General features: G+C 43.9%; 1 protein-coding gene across 2 annotated transcripts in view; it reads left to right on the top strand.

Annotated features, from left to right (window-relative positions):
* Window positions 1–19,623, top strand: part of TRPM2 (transient receptor potential cation channel subfamily M member 2) — a 577,304-nt gene that overhangs the window by 248,942 nt on the left and 308,739 nt on the right. For both annotated transcript variants that reach the window (XM_056536782.1, XM_056536781.1), the window contains exons 8-13: window positions 5,331–5,392; window positions 6,821–7,021; window positions 7,183–7,285; window positions 13,986–14,107; window positions 14,250–14,600; window positions 14,819–14,956. In XM_056536782.1, coding sequence (XP_056392757.1) covers window positions 5,331–5,392; window positions 6,821–7,021; window positions 7,183–7,285; window positions 13,986–14,107; window positions 14,250–14,600; window positions 14,819–14,956 — 977 coding nt within the window. The remainder of the gene's footprint in view (window positions 1–5,330; window positions 5,393–6,820; window positions 7,022–7,182; window positions 7,286–13,985; window positions 14,108–14,249; window positions 14,601–14,818; window positions 14,957–19,623) is intronic.

The following is a 19,623-nucleotide window of genomic DNA, read 5'->3' as shown; positions in this document are numbered from 1 at the left end:
ACAACTTTAAAAACTCTATATTGCCGCCTCTACATGTTTCGCCGTCTCCACAGCATTTTCAAGAGGCAAGACAGTGGCAACAACTGTTGTTGGCACTGTCTTGCCTCTTGAAAACGCTGTGGAGACGGAGAAACATGTAGAGGCGGCAATATAGAGTTTTTAAAGTTGTGTTTGAGAGGGAATTGTAGGTTGCTGCAGAACCTTTTATTGTGGAGGTCTTTAGATCCCACTTGTACTGAAATTACCCCTCTCAGCACATTAATTTAAAATTATGTTTTTTCTGGGATTACTTTTTATTCATTGAATACAATAAAAGTTATATTTTATAAGGGGAATAATAGGAGGTGTTTTGCACCCTGGGCTAAGGCCCTAGGGTTTGGATAATAGTTGAAGGTTGGCCTTTTGTGCCCCTTAGCGGGTCAATTTAGTTTAGTTTAACAATTGTGCGAGGACTTGTTTTTTTGTTGGACACGTTGACGTTTTTGGGGGACTATTTTTGTATGTATTTTTGCATATCGAGGAGGGGGAGGAGATCCCTGTAAGATCCCTGCTATTGGTCTGTATGTACTGACACCAGGCGCTGTGACAGTTAACTGAGCTTGACTGTGCTGCACAGCCAAGCGCCCCTGAAGAAAGCCAGAGACCAATCGCAGCGGTCCCTAGTGCAAAGCCGAGCTCAGTAAACTGTCACAGCGCCTGGCGGTGCTGTGACAGTTTAAAACTCTCTGGTACATGTACATGGCGATGCAGGAAGTCAGCTCTCATCACCACGTACATGTACCTGATTCTGCTTGTACAGGTTAAAGTATTTTCTTTTTTTTTTTTTAGATTATGCAAGGTTAAAGTATTTTCATTAGGGACACCATCTATTTGAATCCTCTCTGCAGGGGCATAGCTAGAAACCACAGGGCCAAAAGATATGCAGTTCTGGACTTTGGTGTATTTTTTTTTTATATATATACACCATTGACTGTGCTGTTAAAGTAATGTTACATTTTTATTGTTCAGACATTTACGCACGCGCAATACCACATATATTCATGTTTTTTTTTTGTTTAAATTTTTTTTATGTGAAAAGGTGGGTGATTCCAAATTTTATTAGGGAAGAGGTTAAATCACTTTTATGAACTTTTTTTTGCCATGGCTAAATGGAGCTTTGGATTACTGATCGGACGGCGAGGAAGCAGGTAAGTGCCCTCTCGCCGTCCTCACCTTGGTGGTCCCAATCAGCACTGCTGAGCAGCCTTGACATGTTTTTTTTTTATATTTTAGACACTGTGATCAACTTTTATCAGTGATGTCCGGTATTAGCCATGGGTTCCGGCATCATAGAAGGGGAGCGGGACCAGGTCCAGATTAAGGCTGCCTGGAAGACAGAGCGCTTCATTATGATGCCCCCCCCCCCCCCCCCGACCCCGACAGTCCCCCTTCCCTTCCACTGAGACTTGTTGCGGGCCTGTCAAGTAAGGAACAGACTGAGACCAAAAATAGGCATGGGCATATTAAACTATGTCGCCTTTTTTTTATTTATTTTTTGGTGGGTGTCACAGGAGTCAGGCCCCCGTTAAAATAAAATGGTCTGCATGATCTAAAATCACTTCAGTTCAAGTCACTCTTTCCAGCTGTTGCAAAACTACAACACCCATTATGTCTGGAGAGCTACAGGCATTATTGGAGTTGTAGTTTTGTAACAGCTAGAGCCTCAAATTGGGGTACAGGGTAAAAATGCATTATTACTGCAAAACTTAGAAGTGACAAGAGATCTAATGGGACAGTCAGGAGAATACACAAACATAAAATGACTCACAGGAGACATCTTCTCTGTTGTCTTTCCTTTTCTTCTTCATCTGGTCCAGACACCATGTCTTCTTCCAGCTCCATTTTCCTCTGTAAAGTTCGACACCTGGAAATCATTGGTTCCTCACTTTGCCAGCCGATTCGCATCCTCTGTATGAAGACAACAATCATTATAACCCTTCAAGAGACTGTGCTTCCTAAATATAATACTGCCAAATCCTGTATATTATACTGCCAAACATCATGCCCTATTACTACCACACACTGTTTCTTCCGTAGTGTGCACAGAGCAGCAGCATCCCAATGAAAACAAGCTAAATTCTGCTGGCGGAAGTTCGTAGTGTGGTTGAGCCCTAATTACCCCAGACCCCTCTGTCCCCCCCAGACCCCTAAGTCCTCCTCCAGACTCCTGCTCCCAGAGACCCCCAAGGCTAGGTTTCCTCCTTTTTTTTATCTGCAAAAACACAGAAAAACTGCTACTGCTTTTTCCTGTGTTTATGGTAATTTTTTGGGCATTTTTTTTCTTGTGCTTTTGCCTTCTCTGGAAACTTAGCCTTAGTTCTCCCCTGGTCCTTAAAGGGGTACTCCACCCCTAGACATCCTACCGCTGGGGATCCCCACAATATAGCATGCAGCACCCACCTGTGTCTGCTTCTGGCAGCGCTGGAGGTTCTGGCTCCCGACCACGGGAACGGAAGATTGTGACGTCACGACTCCTCCCCATGTGATGTCACGTCCCGCCCCCTCAATGCAAGTCTATGGGAGGAGGCGTGACCAACCCCACTTTTCTTCACCAACCCCACCCCCAGTCCCCCCACATTAGGTTGTCAGTACAGTTCCCCCACATTAGGTGCAGTATAATTCCCCACATTAGGTGCAGTATAGTCCCCCACATTAGGTGCAGTATAGTTCCCCAACATTAGGTGCAGTATAGTTCCCCCACATTAGGTGCAGTATAGTTCCCCACATTAGGTACAGTATAGTTCCCCCACATTAGGTGCAGTATAGTTCCCCCGCATTAGGTGCAGTATAGTTCCCCACATTAGGTGCAGCATAGTTCCCCCACATTAGGTGCAGCACAGTTCCCCCGCATTAGGTGCAATACAGTTCCCCCGCATTAGGTGCAGTACAATTCCCCCGCATTAGGTGCAGTACAGTTCCCCCCCACATTAGGTTGGCAATACAGTTCCCCCACATTAGGTTGTAGTTCCCCCACAGTAGATTGCAGTTTCCCCGCATTAGGTTGTAGTCCCCCCACATTACGTTGGCAGTATAGTTCCCCCACAGACATACAGCCTCCAGCCATATACAGTGTATGGCTGGAGACTATATGTCTGTGTGCTGCCCCACTTCAGTGCTCCGACCACCGCTCCTCTGGTCCGGGGTCATGATCTACTGCTATGGCCTAGGGGCCATAGCAGTATTTCCCGGGACCGGAGTAGTGGTGGTCGGAGCACTGAAGATGACGTGTAGGTAACTTACCATGCGTGCATCCTCGCTGCTCCACTCCTATGGGCGCACGGACGGGACGTCAGTGATGTCCCTGCGTGAGCTACCTCCCGGCGGCCCCTGCGTTTTCAAAGTTAACGCGGGCCGCAGAAAGGTAACCGGGACATCATTGTATACCGAAAAGATATTTCAGGACACAGGGATGTCCTGCTGAATGTGAGGGGGGGGGGGGAATTACAGTATTTATCTGCGTATAACACGCACTGGCATATAGCATGTAAATAAATGTAAAATAAATGACTTGGAAGCACTGAACTATATGCCTCATCATCCCCCCAACTTTGATTCCCCTTGATCCTCAGTTTGCCCCCCTCCTTCCTCCCCCTTTTATCAGCCCCTGTGCCACATTTACCCCCCCCCCCCCGCCTCCTTTCCTGTGTTTTCCCCTGCTCATCATTCTCGCCCCTCCTCATCATTCCCCCCCTGCTCATCATTCCCCCCCTTGCTCATCATCCCCCCTGCTCATCATTCTCCCCCTGCTCATCATTCCCCCCCTGCTCATCATTCCCCCCTTGCTCATCATTACCCCCCTGCTCATCATTCCCCCCTGCTCATCATCCCCCCTGCTCATTATCCCCCTGCTCATTATCCCCCCCTGCTCATCATTACCCCCCTGCTCATCATTACCACCTGCTCATCATTACCCCCCTGCTTATCATTACCCCCCCTGCTCTTTATTAGCCCCCCCTGCTCATGATTACCCCCCCTGCTCATGATTACCCCCCCTGCTCCTCATCACTGCATCTATTTAGTCTGCTGGTGCTGAGGCCTTATGAAGATCCCAGTTCAGGATCGAAATGTGTTGCTAAACCAAATAAAGTATCATATTCAATCTATTGGGAGAAGCGCCTTCATCCAGGGAATCCATTTTCCATTTTATTTCTTCAAATATTTTTATGAATCAGAGCCATTATTTGCAGTTGTGATGCAATTTCTTATTCAAAAAATATTTTTCTGAAAAATATTGCCTTGATTGAAAAGTGATTTGACCTATATTTACAGCTAAGGTATTTTATGAAGATTTTAAGCCTTTAGGCCACATTTACACATTACATTTTGAATACATTTTTTTTTTATGGCTGATTTTGCACAGATGTTCCAAAATCGCTGTAAAATGATGTCTTTTAATGTGATTTGCACATTTGTGTGTAGCAGCAGCATAATACAGACCTGGGTGGGGAGGGGAGGTTATAGTAAGACTAGTAATAGTGAATTTGGAGTGTGGTAACAGTTTGTTCTTATTAAATGCATATTCTTGAACTGTAAATAACAAGTCTCATTGCTAAATACCAGTGCAGACAAAACATAAAAGTACATAAAAGTGTACCAACCAATTGCATCGTATGCTCTTTATTATAATTTGCTCAAGAAAATGGTATCCTGTAAAGCTTAATAGTTGCAATAGATAATGGTTCAATTTTTTTGCACTAGTTTATATAACTTAGGCAAATTGACTCATTTTGTAGCAAAATTTGTCAGATTAGAGGCTCAAAAAATGATGTGTGAACATATCTTTACACTTATTTATGCATACACATTGATGAATGAATGTCTCGCAGAGACTGTATAGAGAAATTCAAACAGCCAATTACAAAGGCAAGCAGTTTTTAAGAGGCATGCACTTTTTAATATACACATTTATTGGTATTACTACTAATTCTATACACAAAAACTCCTGCCTTACAGATTCCCCAAAGTTTTTTTTATTTTTTACATGAACCCCATTGTTACCTCTTGGCACAAACTGACTTACTGTCTATTTATTACAGAGCCTCATATGGTATATCAGTTTCAAGATCTCAGTTTATCCAAAGATAATTACTTATTCACATTGGTCAATATTAAGGGATGGAGGTCACTTAAGGAACTAAAAATATGTAGACAATAGAATAGAATAGAATATAAAGTTATTAACAATGGCTAAAAAGACCAAGCTTATCATAACCAAAATGTTTTGTGCATGATGCATTTGGCTGTGCTTAATTTGCTTGTCCGATTTTCTTAACTTTCTTGTCTAATTTTAGGAGTTGCTATTAAGATTCCAATAGTCTGTGTTGTATTAGAGGGAGGACCTGGAACACTTGATGTAAGTTGCAATAAATTGTGTGTGGTTTATGTTTGTATGGTTAAAGCTTATACACACTATATAACATTATGTTTCAAGGTTAACATATTTATATATTGTTTTCCTTTTGAGTGACTTAGTTAATTATCTTTGCTTTCAATAGGTAATAAATATCTAAATATAAGTACCGTATATACTCGAGTATAAGCCGAGTTTTTCAGCACGATTTTTCGTGCTGAAAACACCCCCCTCGGCTTATACTCGAGTGAACTCCCCCACCCGCAGTGGTCTTCAACCTGCGGACCTCCAGAGGTTTCAAAACTACAACTCCCAGCAAGCCCGGGCAGCCATCGGCTGTCCGGGCTTGCTGGGAGTTGTAGTTTTGAAACCTCCGGAGGTCCGCAGGTTGAAGACCACTGCGGCCTTCAACATCATCCAGCCCCCTCTCACCCCCTTTAGTTCTGAGTACTCACCTCCGCTCGGCGCTGGTCCGGTCCTGCAGGGCTGTCCGGAGAGGAGGTGGTCCGGTGGGATACTGGTTCCGGGCTGCTATCTTCACCGGGGAGGCCTCTTCTAAGCGCTTCGGGCCCGGCCTCAGAATAGTCACGTTGCCTTGACAACGACGCAGAGGTGCGTTCATTGCCAACGTACTTCTGCGTCATTGTTAAGGCAACGCCTCTATTCCGGGCCGGAAGCGCGGAGAAGAGGCGCCCCCGGTGAAGATAGCAGCCCGGACCACCTCCCCACCGGACCACCTCCTCACCGGACAGCCCTGCAGGACCGGACCAGCGCCGAGCGGAGGTGAGTACTCAGAACTAAAGGGGGTGAGAGGGGGCTGGATGATGTTGAAGGCCGCAGTGGTCTTCAACCTGCAGACCTCCGGAGGTTTCAAAACTACAACTCCCAGCAAGCCCGGACAGCCGATGGCTGCCCGGGCTTGCTGGGAGTTGTAGTTTTGAAACCTCTGGAGGTCCGCAGGTTGAAGACCACTGAGGGCGAATGATGAGAAGAGGATGATGAAGGGGGGGTGTGGGGATGATGAAGGGGGGTGGGGATGATGACAAGGGGATGATGAAGGGGGGTGTGGGATGATTACAAGGGGATGATGAAGGGGGTGTGTGGGATGATTACAAGGGGATGATGAAGGGGGATGTGTGGGATGATAAGGGGATGATGAAGGGGGGATGTGCGGGATGATGACAAGGGGATGATGAAGGGGGGATGTGTGGGATGATAAGGGGATGATGAAGGGGGGATGTGTGGGATGATGATGAGGATGTTAATGACGGGTCTGGATGATGACAGGGGGGGATGAGGTATTTCCCACCCTAGGCTTATACTCGAGTCAATAACTTTTCCTGGGATTTTGGGTTGAAATTAGGGGTCTCGGCTTATACTCGGGTCGGCTTATACTCGAGTATATACGGTAATAATCTGTGTTCCATACAGACAATCTACAATGCTATCAGCAACAACACTCCATGTGTCATTGTCGAGGGATCTGGAAGAGTAGCTGATGTCATCGCCCAAGTTGCACAACTTCCAATTTCAAAAATCACAATCTCTCTGGTCCAGGAAAAATTACGCTCTCTGTTCCCTGACACATTTGATACATTTACTGAACACAAGATTGTTGAATGGACCAAAAAGGTATACTAGAATGCAATTATGAACTTTTGCTATTGATGCAAAATCTTTAAAATATGTATCAATAATGACTAAATAAACCTACAGCATACGTTAACAGTAAGAATATATGTGCGTATGGTATTTATATGTATTGCAATTCATTTTTTTTTTTGCAATAAAAGATACAAGATATTATGAGGCACAAGCAGCTACTCACCATATTTCAAGAGGACAAGGATGACCAGCATGATATTGATGTAGCTATTCTTCAAGCATTGCTAAAAGGTAATAAGCTTCTTCCTTATTTTAGTGCCCTTTAATGACAACATTTGCATGTAGTTTTACAAAGGACCTTATTATATGGGCCAAGCAAATCTGTAAATGAGCTTCAGTGTTGTAAATTGGCTCTCATTTAAAGAGCCTATCACATTCATTGGTGAATGCCAAGGGATCTTTGGCATGTAGTCCTGGAATCTCAGAGCTGGGTCCGCAACAGAACATGAGTATGTGCGGCCATAGGATCCTAGGAGCTCTGGGTGGCTGCCTTGACTGCCCAATCTATCATGAGTGCACACACACACAGATATATATACACACAATGGCCCTGATTTACTATTGTAAACCCAACATGTTTTGTCAGGTTGTGTGCATGATTCAGAAATGTAGTGCATTGGAGCTGAGGAAAAACAGCAAAATGTAGGGAAAAGTGCAACATGTTGGAAAACCTTAGTAAATACTGTGGTGTCCCGATACCGTACGTTGTACCATACCTTGTGTGCTAAGTCCCCAAAGTCAGAGCTCCTGCGTTCCGGTAGGATCCTCCTAGTGGGATAACCCCTTGTCACCTCTTCCTTCTTTAATTTTATGTGTTTGATGTATATAATTTGTATGTAATCTAGATATGTATAGTACTTCCAGGACCTTAGGTCACTTGACTACTAAGCCTACTGTTAGGTTAAGCTTAAGGACCTTCCAGGTCACGTGAGTGGTTCACATGATGTACCACAATGCTTTGTGAAAGGACTGACAGCTGGTGGAACCAATAAGCTATGAGCCTGCCCCCTTGCCATATAAGGGCGCTGTTACCCAATCATCACTCTCTTGGGTTCCGGACTATCAGAGAGAGAGGAGTTCCGTGTATACCTGCAAGACAAATCTAGGCCTGAAGCCTGCTAACTTCAGCCGAATACAAAACCATGAGTTCAACTAAACTCAATCCTAAATCTACGTGACTACTGAACCTAAAACCAAACCCTAACTTCCGTGGAACAGCGTAAAGTAAGCCTCAGAGCTTATTTCCCTACAAGGTCCCAACCAACTGTGAGGAACCTAAAGTCAGGTCCTCTGTTAAGACTGTTACTCCTGTTAACCTGCATAAAAGTTGCAGTAAAGTTTTTTTCCAGTGTACTAAACCTCCGGTTGTGGACAATCCTTTATTCCTCCCTTTCGTTCCTGGGATGGGTGACGGTAGGATATATATATATATATATATATATATATATATATATATATATATATATGTAGAGCAAGAACCCGCACCCTGGCGTCATGACAGTTAAGGGTTAATCAAACACCCTTTCATCACTGCACAGCTACACCCTAGGGTAGCTACATCCCCACAAGCTTACCACAATACCGCAGAAAAAAAATTGTAGGGAATTAAAACCCACAAAGAAAACTACACTCCACTCTTAGTAAATCAGGGCCAATATATACTGTATGCACATACACACAAGAGTGCACATATACACACATTACACACACACACACACACACATATATATATATATATATATATATATCACAAAAGCAAATTGCATCTATACATCATTAGTACTACACACACATACACACATATAATCCCATTACATAGATAAGCACATTACATAGATTCACAACTACACACATAGAAGCACAATTATCTTTAATGCAGGACTGAAAATCTCTGGGAAGTGACATCTTTTCGGGAGCGTCCACTTCTTCTGCTCCCAGTTCAGACACGGTGCAGCCTGCAGCCCCTCCCCTTCCTCCCCGACTTCAGACCTGTATACATGTATATACAGCAGGAGGAGGAGGCAGGGGACATTACTGAGCAGGCAGGGGTAAGGGAGCAGAGGGGCTCTGATCCTGACACTGCATTCTTCTGTATGGGACAAAACCGAGTCCAACCCTGCAAACTGCAGTGCAGAGGCAGGGGGTAATTTTAGTTAAGTTAAAAGAACAGACCCTGCTTCGGGCCAGGAACACAGCCAGAAACACAGACTTTACAAAGTTGACCTGGCCCGGGCCCCGGGCAGAAGTATTGCCTGTATTACCTTGATAGTGGCCCTGTATACATTAACTCTCATTTAATTCCGGTCAGGGAAAAAGGGTGCATTTAGGCTTTATGCACCTTACATGAGAGTCTTATTATCATTTGTACCTATAAATGGAGCAATTAAAGAGTTATGACTCTTTAAGGAGTAGGGGGGAAGGGGTTCAGGTACAAAAATAACAGGACATCACCAAGAACAATGCAATGCATACACAGCGATATATTCCTGATCGTCCTACGGCGGCACAAAGGGTTAAAGGAATTTCCTGTACCAGAAACAGAAGAACATACAAAGCAATACATGCAGGATGCAAGTAAATTATAACCAATTAACTTAAGCACCTCCTTACTCCTGGACCCCCGCTCGTATATAGTCCCACAGAGCCAGAGTACATGTGTATTTATTTTTCTTCTAGGAAGAAAAACAAGTATGCAAGGGCTCCAGACCTGGGGCTGCTCAGGTCCCTGGAGCGAAGTCTAGCTGTATACTGGGGGCTTCCCTGGTCCCTCGGCTTCACGCCGACGCTGCGGTATCCAGGGGCTTCCTGGCATGGCAGCGTATCCTCCCTGGGCATCGGTCGCGCGACTGAGCGATCCTCCAGAGCTCCAGGACAGGTGAGCTCTCTGTGGTGAAGCGCGCGGTACTCGCATGGGAGTGTTGTGACGGCGCCTTCACTGGGTATACCAAAATGGCGCGGGGTGAGCCTAGTGCACAGCCGCGGCCTGGCGCCTGACGCACGGAGCATGCGCAAGGTCCCGGAGGTCTTTAAAATGCCGGGACTGCCGCTGGGAGCCTGCGCTTAGCCTTTGGCAGCAGGTCTCTCAGCCGGCAGAGGTAATTTGCGGTGGCTCCTTCTGTCCCTGTGTTTGGGGAACCAGAGAGGCAAGAATTCTTATGTATATTTACCCTTATTTTCCAGATGTCTCGTCCTAGAGGGAAAAGGACAAGAAAGGCCAGACACCGCTCCTGTGTCAGGTGTCAAGAGCTACTGGCAGATAATTGGGAGGCGGATATATACAGTCTGTGTACCACACCTACTCATTCTTCCTCTACCCCTATGGAACCCAAAGCCTTTTTAGGCTGGCTGAAATCACAGCTGAGTTCTACCCTTTCTGAAGTGAAGTCTGCTTTTAAGGGTGATGGGATTAAACACAGTACTCCTAGGGAAGTTTCTCCTGTCTCGCCTTCATCCTCCAGCTCGATCTCAGATTCTGATAGTGCCTGTAGTGACAGGAGAGAATTCATGGAGATTACAGAAGACTTATATCTCCTAAATAAAGATAAGCTGCCAGATCTTTTGTTAGCAGTCAAGGAGGTCTTGGAGTGTGATGACGACATATCCTCCAAACTGCAGAAAGACCAGTTGTATTATTTCCCTCCCTCACGGGACAGGTTGCTTCCTTCTCACCCAATCTTGAAGGACTGGTTTAAGCTAGAGAAGAGAACGGATCCTGGGGCAAGGCTGAAGTCTACCTATAAAATCTCCCCAGCAGCCTGGCAAGAGTGGGAAAGTCCTCCTAAAGTGGATTTGGCGGCTGCAGCAGCTAAGGTGGCATCAGCTTCCCTTCCAATGGCGAGGGCTCTTAGAATCTGGCTCTCTGAGCTTTCCAGGGATATTGAGGATGGAGTTTCAAGAAAAGACCTGTTAAAAAGTCTATCGGTAATGAAGTCGGCCTCAGAATTCCTCTGTGACGCTCCATTGGACGTGATGAAATTTTCATCAAGAGTTCTGGCCCTGTCCAATGCCTCTAGAAAGGCCCTATGGATTAAGAACTGGGGAGGGGATATTTCCTCGAAAAATAGCTTTGTCTCCCTACCATTCCATCCCTCTTCCTTATTTGGGCCCCAGCTAAAAGGGATTCTCAAAGCGCTCCGTAAGGACAAGGGCGAAAGTGTTCCTTATCGTTGGACCAAGCCTGGGAAATATAGGCCGACCAGGTATAGAAGTGGTTGTGCTGATAGCCCATCTGAGGCTGCAAGGGATCCATGTAACATCTTACCTGGACGATTGGTTGTTCAAGGCAAGCTCTCAACATCTGCTTATTCAACATCTCCAGATAGCCATGAAGGTACTGACGGATCACGGATTCTTAGTAAATTTCAGAAAATCCCACTTGTCACCAGCAAAGAGAATTTCTTATCTCGGTTTTCTTATAGACTCCGATCTGATGAAGATCTTTCTGTCACAAGAAAGGCAGGACAACATAATTCAAAATCTTTGTTTCTTCCTCGGGTTGGAGTCCTGCACAGTGTGCCTCGCTATGAAGGTACTGGGCATTCTAACATCAGCCATAGAGGCAGTGCCCTGGGCGAAGGCTCACATCAGGACCCTCCAAGCCCATATCCTGTCCCTCTGGAACAGAAACCAACTTCACCTGGATTCACCAATCCCTATACCAGAGAGAGTCAAGAAGGACCTAAAGTGGTGGTTACAGCCAGCCAGATTTCTGCAGGGCAGATCTCTCCGTTTTCCTCAGCCAGTAGTCCTCACCACGGATGCCTCAGGCTCCGGCTGGGGTGCCCATGTGGGGGATTCATGGGTTCAAAGAGCGTGGTCTGTGGAGATGAGGAGGATGTCCTCCAATTACAGGGAGCTGAAAGCTATCAGTTTGGCGCTGCTTCATTTCAGGAATTTGATCCACAACCAGCATGTTCAAGTCCTTTCAGACAATCTACCGGCAGTTTATTACCTCAACAAGCAGGGGGGTACGAGAAGCAAGTCTCTGCAGAAGTTATTTGCCAACGTAATGATCTGGGCGGAGGAGAATATACAGTCAATCTCAGCGACACACATAAAAGGATCAATGAACATCACGGCAGACTGGCTCAGCAGGGGGAGGATCCTGCCGGGAGTGTGGGAACTCAACCCCAAAGTCTTCAGGAAGATCTCAGCCAAGTGGGGCCTTCCTCTTATAGATGTGTTTGCGACCCAGGAGAACAAGAAACTCACAAAATTCTGCTCTCTCTCCAGAGTAGGCCAACCCTGGGCGATAGACGGTCTATCAATGTCTTGGAGGAAGATGTTTGTCTACGCCTTTCCCCCGCTGCCTCTGATCCCCAAGATGTTGAGGAAGATTGTGGACGATTGTGGTTTCAAGTCGTGTGGGAAGCATTGAAAGGAGACTACTTCATGCTCCCAGTTTCCAAAGATCTCCTCCTCCAGGCGGGTCTTTTCCTTCCGGACCCGGGCAGTCTGAGCTTGGCAGCTTGGAATGTGAACGCCAGATTTTGATCAGTCAAGGTTTTTCGGAAGGGGTAGTCAATCACACTCTTGGCATCCAGGAAACCATCTATGCTAAGAGCCTATGGCAGAAATTGGCGTCTCTACTCCAACTGGTGTTCAAGAAATAATAGAGATCCGACACTCACTCCCTCTTTATTGTTATTTTTACAGGAAGGGTTTGAGAAAGGACTCAAACCTAATACTCTGAAGGTGCAGGTAACAGCCATTAATGCCAATCTCAATGGTCTGTTTTCTAAATCCATGTTGATTTCAAGATTCAGCACTAAGAAGGTTACATCCTACTTATCTACATCCCTTACCCTCTTGGGATCTACCGCTGGTGTTAGGGAAACTGGGTGGAGAGCCTTTTGAGCCACTGGATTCGGCTCCCTTGAAGTGGTTATCTTTTAAGACTCTTTTTCTAGTGGCCATCACATCGGCCAGGCGAATAGGGGAACTACAGGCTCTTTCCTGCAAAGAACCTTACCTCAGAATTTTGCCTAACGCTGTCATTTTCAGGACGATGCTGGGGTTCCTTCCAAAAGTGCCTTCACCACAGAATCTCAATCAAGAGTTAGTGCTGCCGGTCCTTAGGGATGATGAAGATACAAGTCTCCATCTATTGGATGTTAGAAGGTCGGTCCTCACTTACCTGGAGAGAACAAGTGCCTTTAGATCCTTGGAAGCCTTTTTTGTTCTGTTCCAAGGACCTAAGAAGGGTCAAAAAGCAAGTAAGTCCTCCCTTGCCAGATGGATCAGGGATACTATCCGTCATTGTTACGAGCTTAATGGATCTGCTTCTCCGCTATCGCTAAGATCCCACTCCACTCACTCCACTGCAACATCCTGGGCGGAAAGGTGTCACGTCCCTATGGAACAAATTTGCAGAGCCGCAACATGGGCTTCACCATCCACCTTTGTAAAGCATTACCGGTTAGACATCTCTGCCTCTGAGGGATCAGCCTTTGGCGCTAGCGTGATCCAGGCGACAGGGGGGCATTATTCCCTCCCTGATTGATTCTTTGCACTGCTTTGCAAATCCCTTTGTGCCACCGTAGGACGATCAGGAAGTGGGAAATTTGTTCCTACCTGAAATTTCCATTTCCTGGAGTCCGTAGGCGGCACAACTTTACCCTCCCATAAATAAACTTTTTACTGCTGCATACTATACACGTGTACTCTGGCTCTGTGGGACTATATACGAGTGGGGGGTGGTCCAGGAGTAAGGAGGTGCTTAAGTTAATTGGTTATAATTAACTTGCATCCTGCATGTATTACTTTGTATGTTCTTCTGTTTCTGGTACAGGAAAATCCTTTAACCCTTTGTGCCGCCTACGGATTCCAGGAAATGGAAATTTCCGGTAGGAACCAATTTCCCACGTATTACACAGGATTTTATAATTTCTTTTTTTAATTTTATCTAAAAAATTTGTATTTTTCTCTGTAGCTTCACTAAGTCACGACCAACAAGGACATGAAAACTGGGACCATCAATTAAAGCTGGCAGTGGCATGGAATAGAGTTGATATTGCAAGAAGTGAGATCTTCACGGATGATCACCAGTGGAAGGTATGAAAAATAAATATAATATATATATATATATATATATATATATATTATAACATGAAATGACTAGCAGACATGGCAATAGATTACAAAATGTTGCCAGATTATTTTGTTACAGTAAATATTTGTTTTCTCTACCTTACAGTCCTCAGATCTTCATCCAGTCATGACAGCCGCATTGATTGGCAATAAACCTGCTTTTGTAAAGCTCTTTCTAGAGCATGGTGTGCGTATTGAAGAATATGCTACTCAAGAAACCATAATTAACCTGTACAACAACACAGATCCATCCTGTTTATTCCATAGCAAACTTGCAAAAGTTATTGAGGATGAAAAGTTTCGATTAGAATTCCTAAAGTCGTCAAAACTTCGTCTTCACCATGTGTCTCAAGTTCTGAGGGAACTCTTAGGTGACTTCTCAAAACATCTCTATCCAAAGCCCAAAAGTACAGAAAGACCAAGACTGTCTATAGCAGTCCCACACATAAAAATAAATGTAGGTTTTCCTTCTTCTCTTTCTCAATTAATTTTTTTTATATAAGAAGAAGAAAAAGGGGTTGTTTGAATGTAGTTGTCTGTATACCACATGAACTTATCTATGTTGTTGTTTCTGATCACGCAACATATCTCTGTAACTGCAACCTATTTAGTCATGTTACCACAACCATGTGCCTTAATTTATTAATTTTTTTGTCACTTTCTAAATGTTTCCAGGTACAAAAAGTCACACTCCGGTCTTTTCACAAAAGATCTCAAGGAAAATCATCCTGTTCAATTGATCCAGTGAGGGATCTTCTTATATGGGCCATTGTACAAAATCGTAAGGAAATTGCCGAAATTATATGGGTCCAGGTGAGAGAGAGTGTAGGATATACTTTTGTTATGCTTTCTGCATGCTTTTGTTATGCTTTCTATACACTTAGATCATACAGTATGGCTTGAACAAATAAGATGTATGGCAGATACATGTAGCTGTAATCTTTTAGAAATCCATCATGTACATTATTGACACTTCTGTTTCACTGTGATTTAAAGGAGTATTCAAATCAATTCATTTGCAGGGAATTGGGGGTTTGTGTCACCAGCTCCCATTTAGTGATTTAAGACATGGACATGCCATAAATGATGAAGGTAATATTTCTTCGGTGAAATGTAAACATGTAAATGTAAACAAACCTAATAATAATTAACACTTGGTGTTAAAAGTGATATCTTTGGTGACATGGCAGATGTTTAGGCAGCTGTCCAGTTCTATACAGATGCATGGCAGTATATCTTGGGATATAGATGCCACAGTTTTAGTGATACATTGTTTTATGTTGGAAAGAAATGGAGTTGTCCAGATCAGGATGTCAAGCAATACGATTTTTATTCAGCGGTAACCATGGGTGATGACAAGGTGACGCATTTCAGCTGAACTCAGCAGCCTTAGTCATACAAAACAATAGTGCAAATGGCTTGCTTATATGGGGGTGGAAAAATGGGGTCCGCCCCGATGGGAGTATTCACAGGGCTTAACCCATTATTCACCTCCATCCGGCAAGTATAGTAAAGATAGTAAAAACGCACATATAATGTGAACAGTAGTCAAAATATTAAAACACTTGGGTTACAAGCAATAATGTAGAAAAAGACATACGTTAGTACTAAAAATACAAGAACAAATTACAAAATGTCAGATAACATATATACATGTACGATCCCAAAATGAAAGAAGAAAAAAGGGGGGATTTCCAATAGAAAAATCTAAATAAATATTACCCTATATCATATCATATGAATCTGGATGAATTCAAGTAACCCATATGGTTGTATGTACTGCTATAGGACATGAAAGAAATTTTTTAAAATTTTTTATTTTTTATTCCAATTATATAGTAGGATCGCAAATGGATATACGGACTAATATGGAACAATTGAATTGTCTCAAAAATATCCCCACATGTGGTATATATATTGTTTAATACTCTGTTATACATATGCTATTAATTATCATATGTGCGGGAAACAATTGTGGGAAAAAAAAAAATATTTATAAAAATAAATAAAATTCCTCCCAAACTCCAAGGGAAACCAAAAATGTATAGTTTTATACGGGAACAACAGCAGATCAATAATGAAGAATGACATCTTGTCTTAAATCTAAGCCAAGGGGACACCTGGTTTGAAGTTTAATAATCCAGAAGACTTCTCTATCCAATAATTTTTGTTTGATATTGCCTCCTCTAATATTATTGCTGACCCTTTCAATCCCTTTCAATATTTGTTCTTGTATTTTTAGTACTAACGTATGTCTTTTTCTACATTATTGCTTGTAACCCAAGTGTTTTAATATTTTGACTACTGTTCACATTATATGTGCGTTTTTACTATCTTTACTATACTTGCCTGATGGAGGTGAATAATGGGTTAAGCCCTGTGAATACTCCCATCGGGGCGGACCCCATTTTTCCACCCCCATATAAGCAAGCCATTTGCACTATTGTTTTGTATGACTAAGGCTGCTGAGTGCAGCTGAAACGCGTCACCTTGTCATCACCCACGGTTACCGCTGAATAAAAATCGTATTGCTTGACATCCTGCTCTGGACAACTCCATTTCTTTCCACTATTATATGGACTGAGGTCCGGTCCGGTCCGTGAGCGGGAGGGGCGATCGAGTCAGCTGTGCCGCACCTGTTGCACCTATTGGATCATTTGGACCTGGCAACGTGCTCCTGGAAATGGCGTGTCCACAATCCAAAGAAACAGAGAGGGAGTCTGCAATGCCAGCAGACATTTGCCTCAAACCTGTGGAGGAACGCCTAGCCCGATCAAGCCGAATTACTGAAATCTTCAGCAAAGGTAACGTGAGCGTTGATGAAGCAGTGGATTTGAAAATTCTTATGTCAGATTTGGAAACATCATTGGTTTCGGAGACTAAACTATGGTGGGACTCGTCTACGCTAAAGAAATATGTGGAGCGTGAAATGGTCCCAAGAGGACTTAGACTGAGAAAGTTCCCAACCACGATCTTCTCCGAACAGTTTAAGGCAGAATGGGAAGAACTGTTAAATGACTCATCCCTCAGGTTTGTCAAGCTTATTATCAAACATGAGGAGACTGCCTTAACCGAGATTACATCTAAAATATCGGAACTACAGAATTCTATCTCCAAGTATGAACATCATCCCACATATGTGGACCTTAGCCAAATAATTAGTGGGAACATTGTTAAAATGGAGACTCTGATATCTCAAACCAAGGAGAACAAGTTCCTTCGAGACCTACAAGACTATAAGTCCAACCGTGTCTATGAGTGGCCACAGAACAGATCAACAAAATCAACTCCGAAGTCAATCCTGAAAAACCACAGGAATTACAAAAAAATACAACAGAAACAACAAACCAGCAAGGGTCAGCTTCAGTGAAACGGATGTCGATTCCATGTACGGAACGAAGCCGAATGAGATGTCCGTTCCGCATACTCCAGAGGCAGCGTCCTCCCCTCTTCCTCAGTCCCGTAAAGCAAAGTCTGCAAAAAACGACGCCGGGGCCGCAAGCATCGCGGCCGTAAAGAGAACCCGAAGACATCAAGTCAAACCGACCTAACATGCATTCCAGTCTTCAACCTCTCTGCGTGGATCCTGTCCGAGCCGCAACTAAAGGTACTTTCTAAAGGATTATCCCTTTCTCCATCATGCTCTTTCGATTTCCACAAAACCATGTTGGATGTTAATCGTTTTGTCCTCTCCATTACGGTGCGAAAACATTTTGCCAAGATTCAGGATCAGAGATCAACTCAGGAACTTGTGCTGGACTTGGGGAGGGAGGGGGAGGTGGGAGGTGGTGGGAATCCGGGCACGGGTGACTATGTTTTTTCTGATTACTTTTTTTATTCGAATACAGCATTTATATCTGTTCCAATTGTTGATCATGATGTCTCCCTCTTAGCACCCCAGCATCCCACTCACGGGGGTATATCCGATAGAGTGGAGGGATTCTCCTTTCGGGACCTCTCCACTCTCTCGGAATTACAACAATTGACAACATCCAGAAAACATATAGAACCCTCCTTCCCTACCCCCAACCCCGAATTTTATCCTATCATGTCCCGCACACCTGTATTGGAACAGTTTCAGAACTTAGTTGAAAGGGATCTATACAAATTATCTCAAAATGTCACAGTAATGAAACATAATTTAACAAAATGCGAAAAAATGGCCCTGAAAGAGTTGTCTGAAACCAGAGATGTAGTGATTTGTGGAGCAGACAAAGGTGGAGGGGTTGTGGTGTTGGATTCTAAACTGTATAGAAAACTTAATATGGACATTTTGTCGGATATAAATACATACAGAGTATTAAAAATGAATCCAACACCACAATTCAAATTGGAATTATATAATCTGGTAGATTTGGGAGTAAAGGATGGCCATTTCACGTCTAAGGAGGCAGAGTATATTAAAATAACTAATCCCGTCATGGCAATTTTTCATTCGCTCCCTAAAATCCATAAGAACACATTTCCTCCTCAGATGCGTCCTATTGTATCGGGGATTGGCTCTCTCAATGAGAGACTCTGTGAGTGGGTCGATTCCAGACTTCAGCCGTTGGTCCCTCTCATCCCGGGTTTCCTCCAAGACACCAGGGATGTCCTGGTTGCCATGGACAACATCCAGTGGGAACCCGGGATGAGATGGATAACAGCTGACGTCACCGCTTTATACTCCGTGATTCCCCACAAGGAGGCACTGATTGCCCTCAGATGGTTTCTGTCCATTTATGCCCCATACTCCAGTGACCTGCAGAATTTCATTATTTTGGTGGTGGAGTTTTTACTCACTCATAATTTTTTCATGTTTGATGGAGAGTATTTTCTGCAGATCACCGGAGCATCTATGGGTGCCAAATTCTCGCCTTCATTGGCAAACATATACATGTGTTGGTGGGAAAGAAATTTTCTTTTCTCACATGACAATCCATTTGGGGAGCACATCCTGTGGTATGGTCGGTATATAGACGATATACCGACCATACCACAGGATGTGCCATACAGCAGTTTGGCCTGTACCTCAATCAGCATCCTTGTAACCTCAGATTCACACTTTATAGTGATGAGCACGAGGTCAGTTTTTTGGATCTGATATTGAGGGGTGATCCTTTGAATTATAGGGTCACCACTTCTACATACCGCAAAGAATTGGCCACCAATTCGATACTGCAAGCAGCATCGTGCCACCCACCACATGTGGTCAAGAATCTCCCGGTAGGAGAAATGATTAGAGCCAGGAGGAATAACTCCACATTGGAGTTGTTTGAAAAGGAAGCGGAGGACATATCAGTGAGGCTGAGTCAGAGAGGTTATCAGACTTGGTCATTGAACCGAGCCAAAGACATTGCTAAGAGAAAAAATAGGTCTGACTTGGTATATGGCATCAAAGAGCCATCATCCCAAGTTCCTGAAAGAAATAGTGAAGCAAAACCCCTTGTTTTTTCTACAAATTATAGCCATGATTTCAAACCAATATGTAAAATAATTGA

Source organism: Hyla sarda, chromosome 8, assembly GCF_029499605.1.
Source record: "Hyla sarda isolate aHylSar1 chromosome 8, aHylSar1.hap1, whole genome shotgun sequence".
In the NCBI taxonomy this organism is placed as follows: domain Eukaryota; kingdom Metazoa; phylum Chordata; class Amphibia; order Anura; family Hylidae; genus Hyla; species Hyla sarda.
The sequence above is the reverse complement of the archived record's forward strand: the minus strand, read 5'-3'. Positions and strand labels throughout refer to the sequence as shown.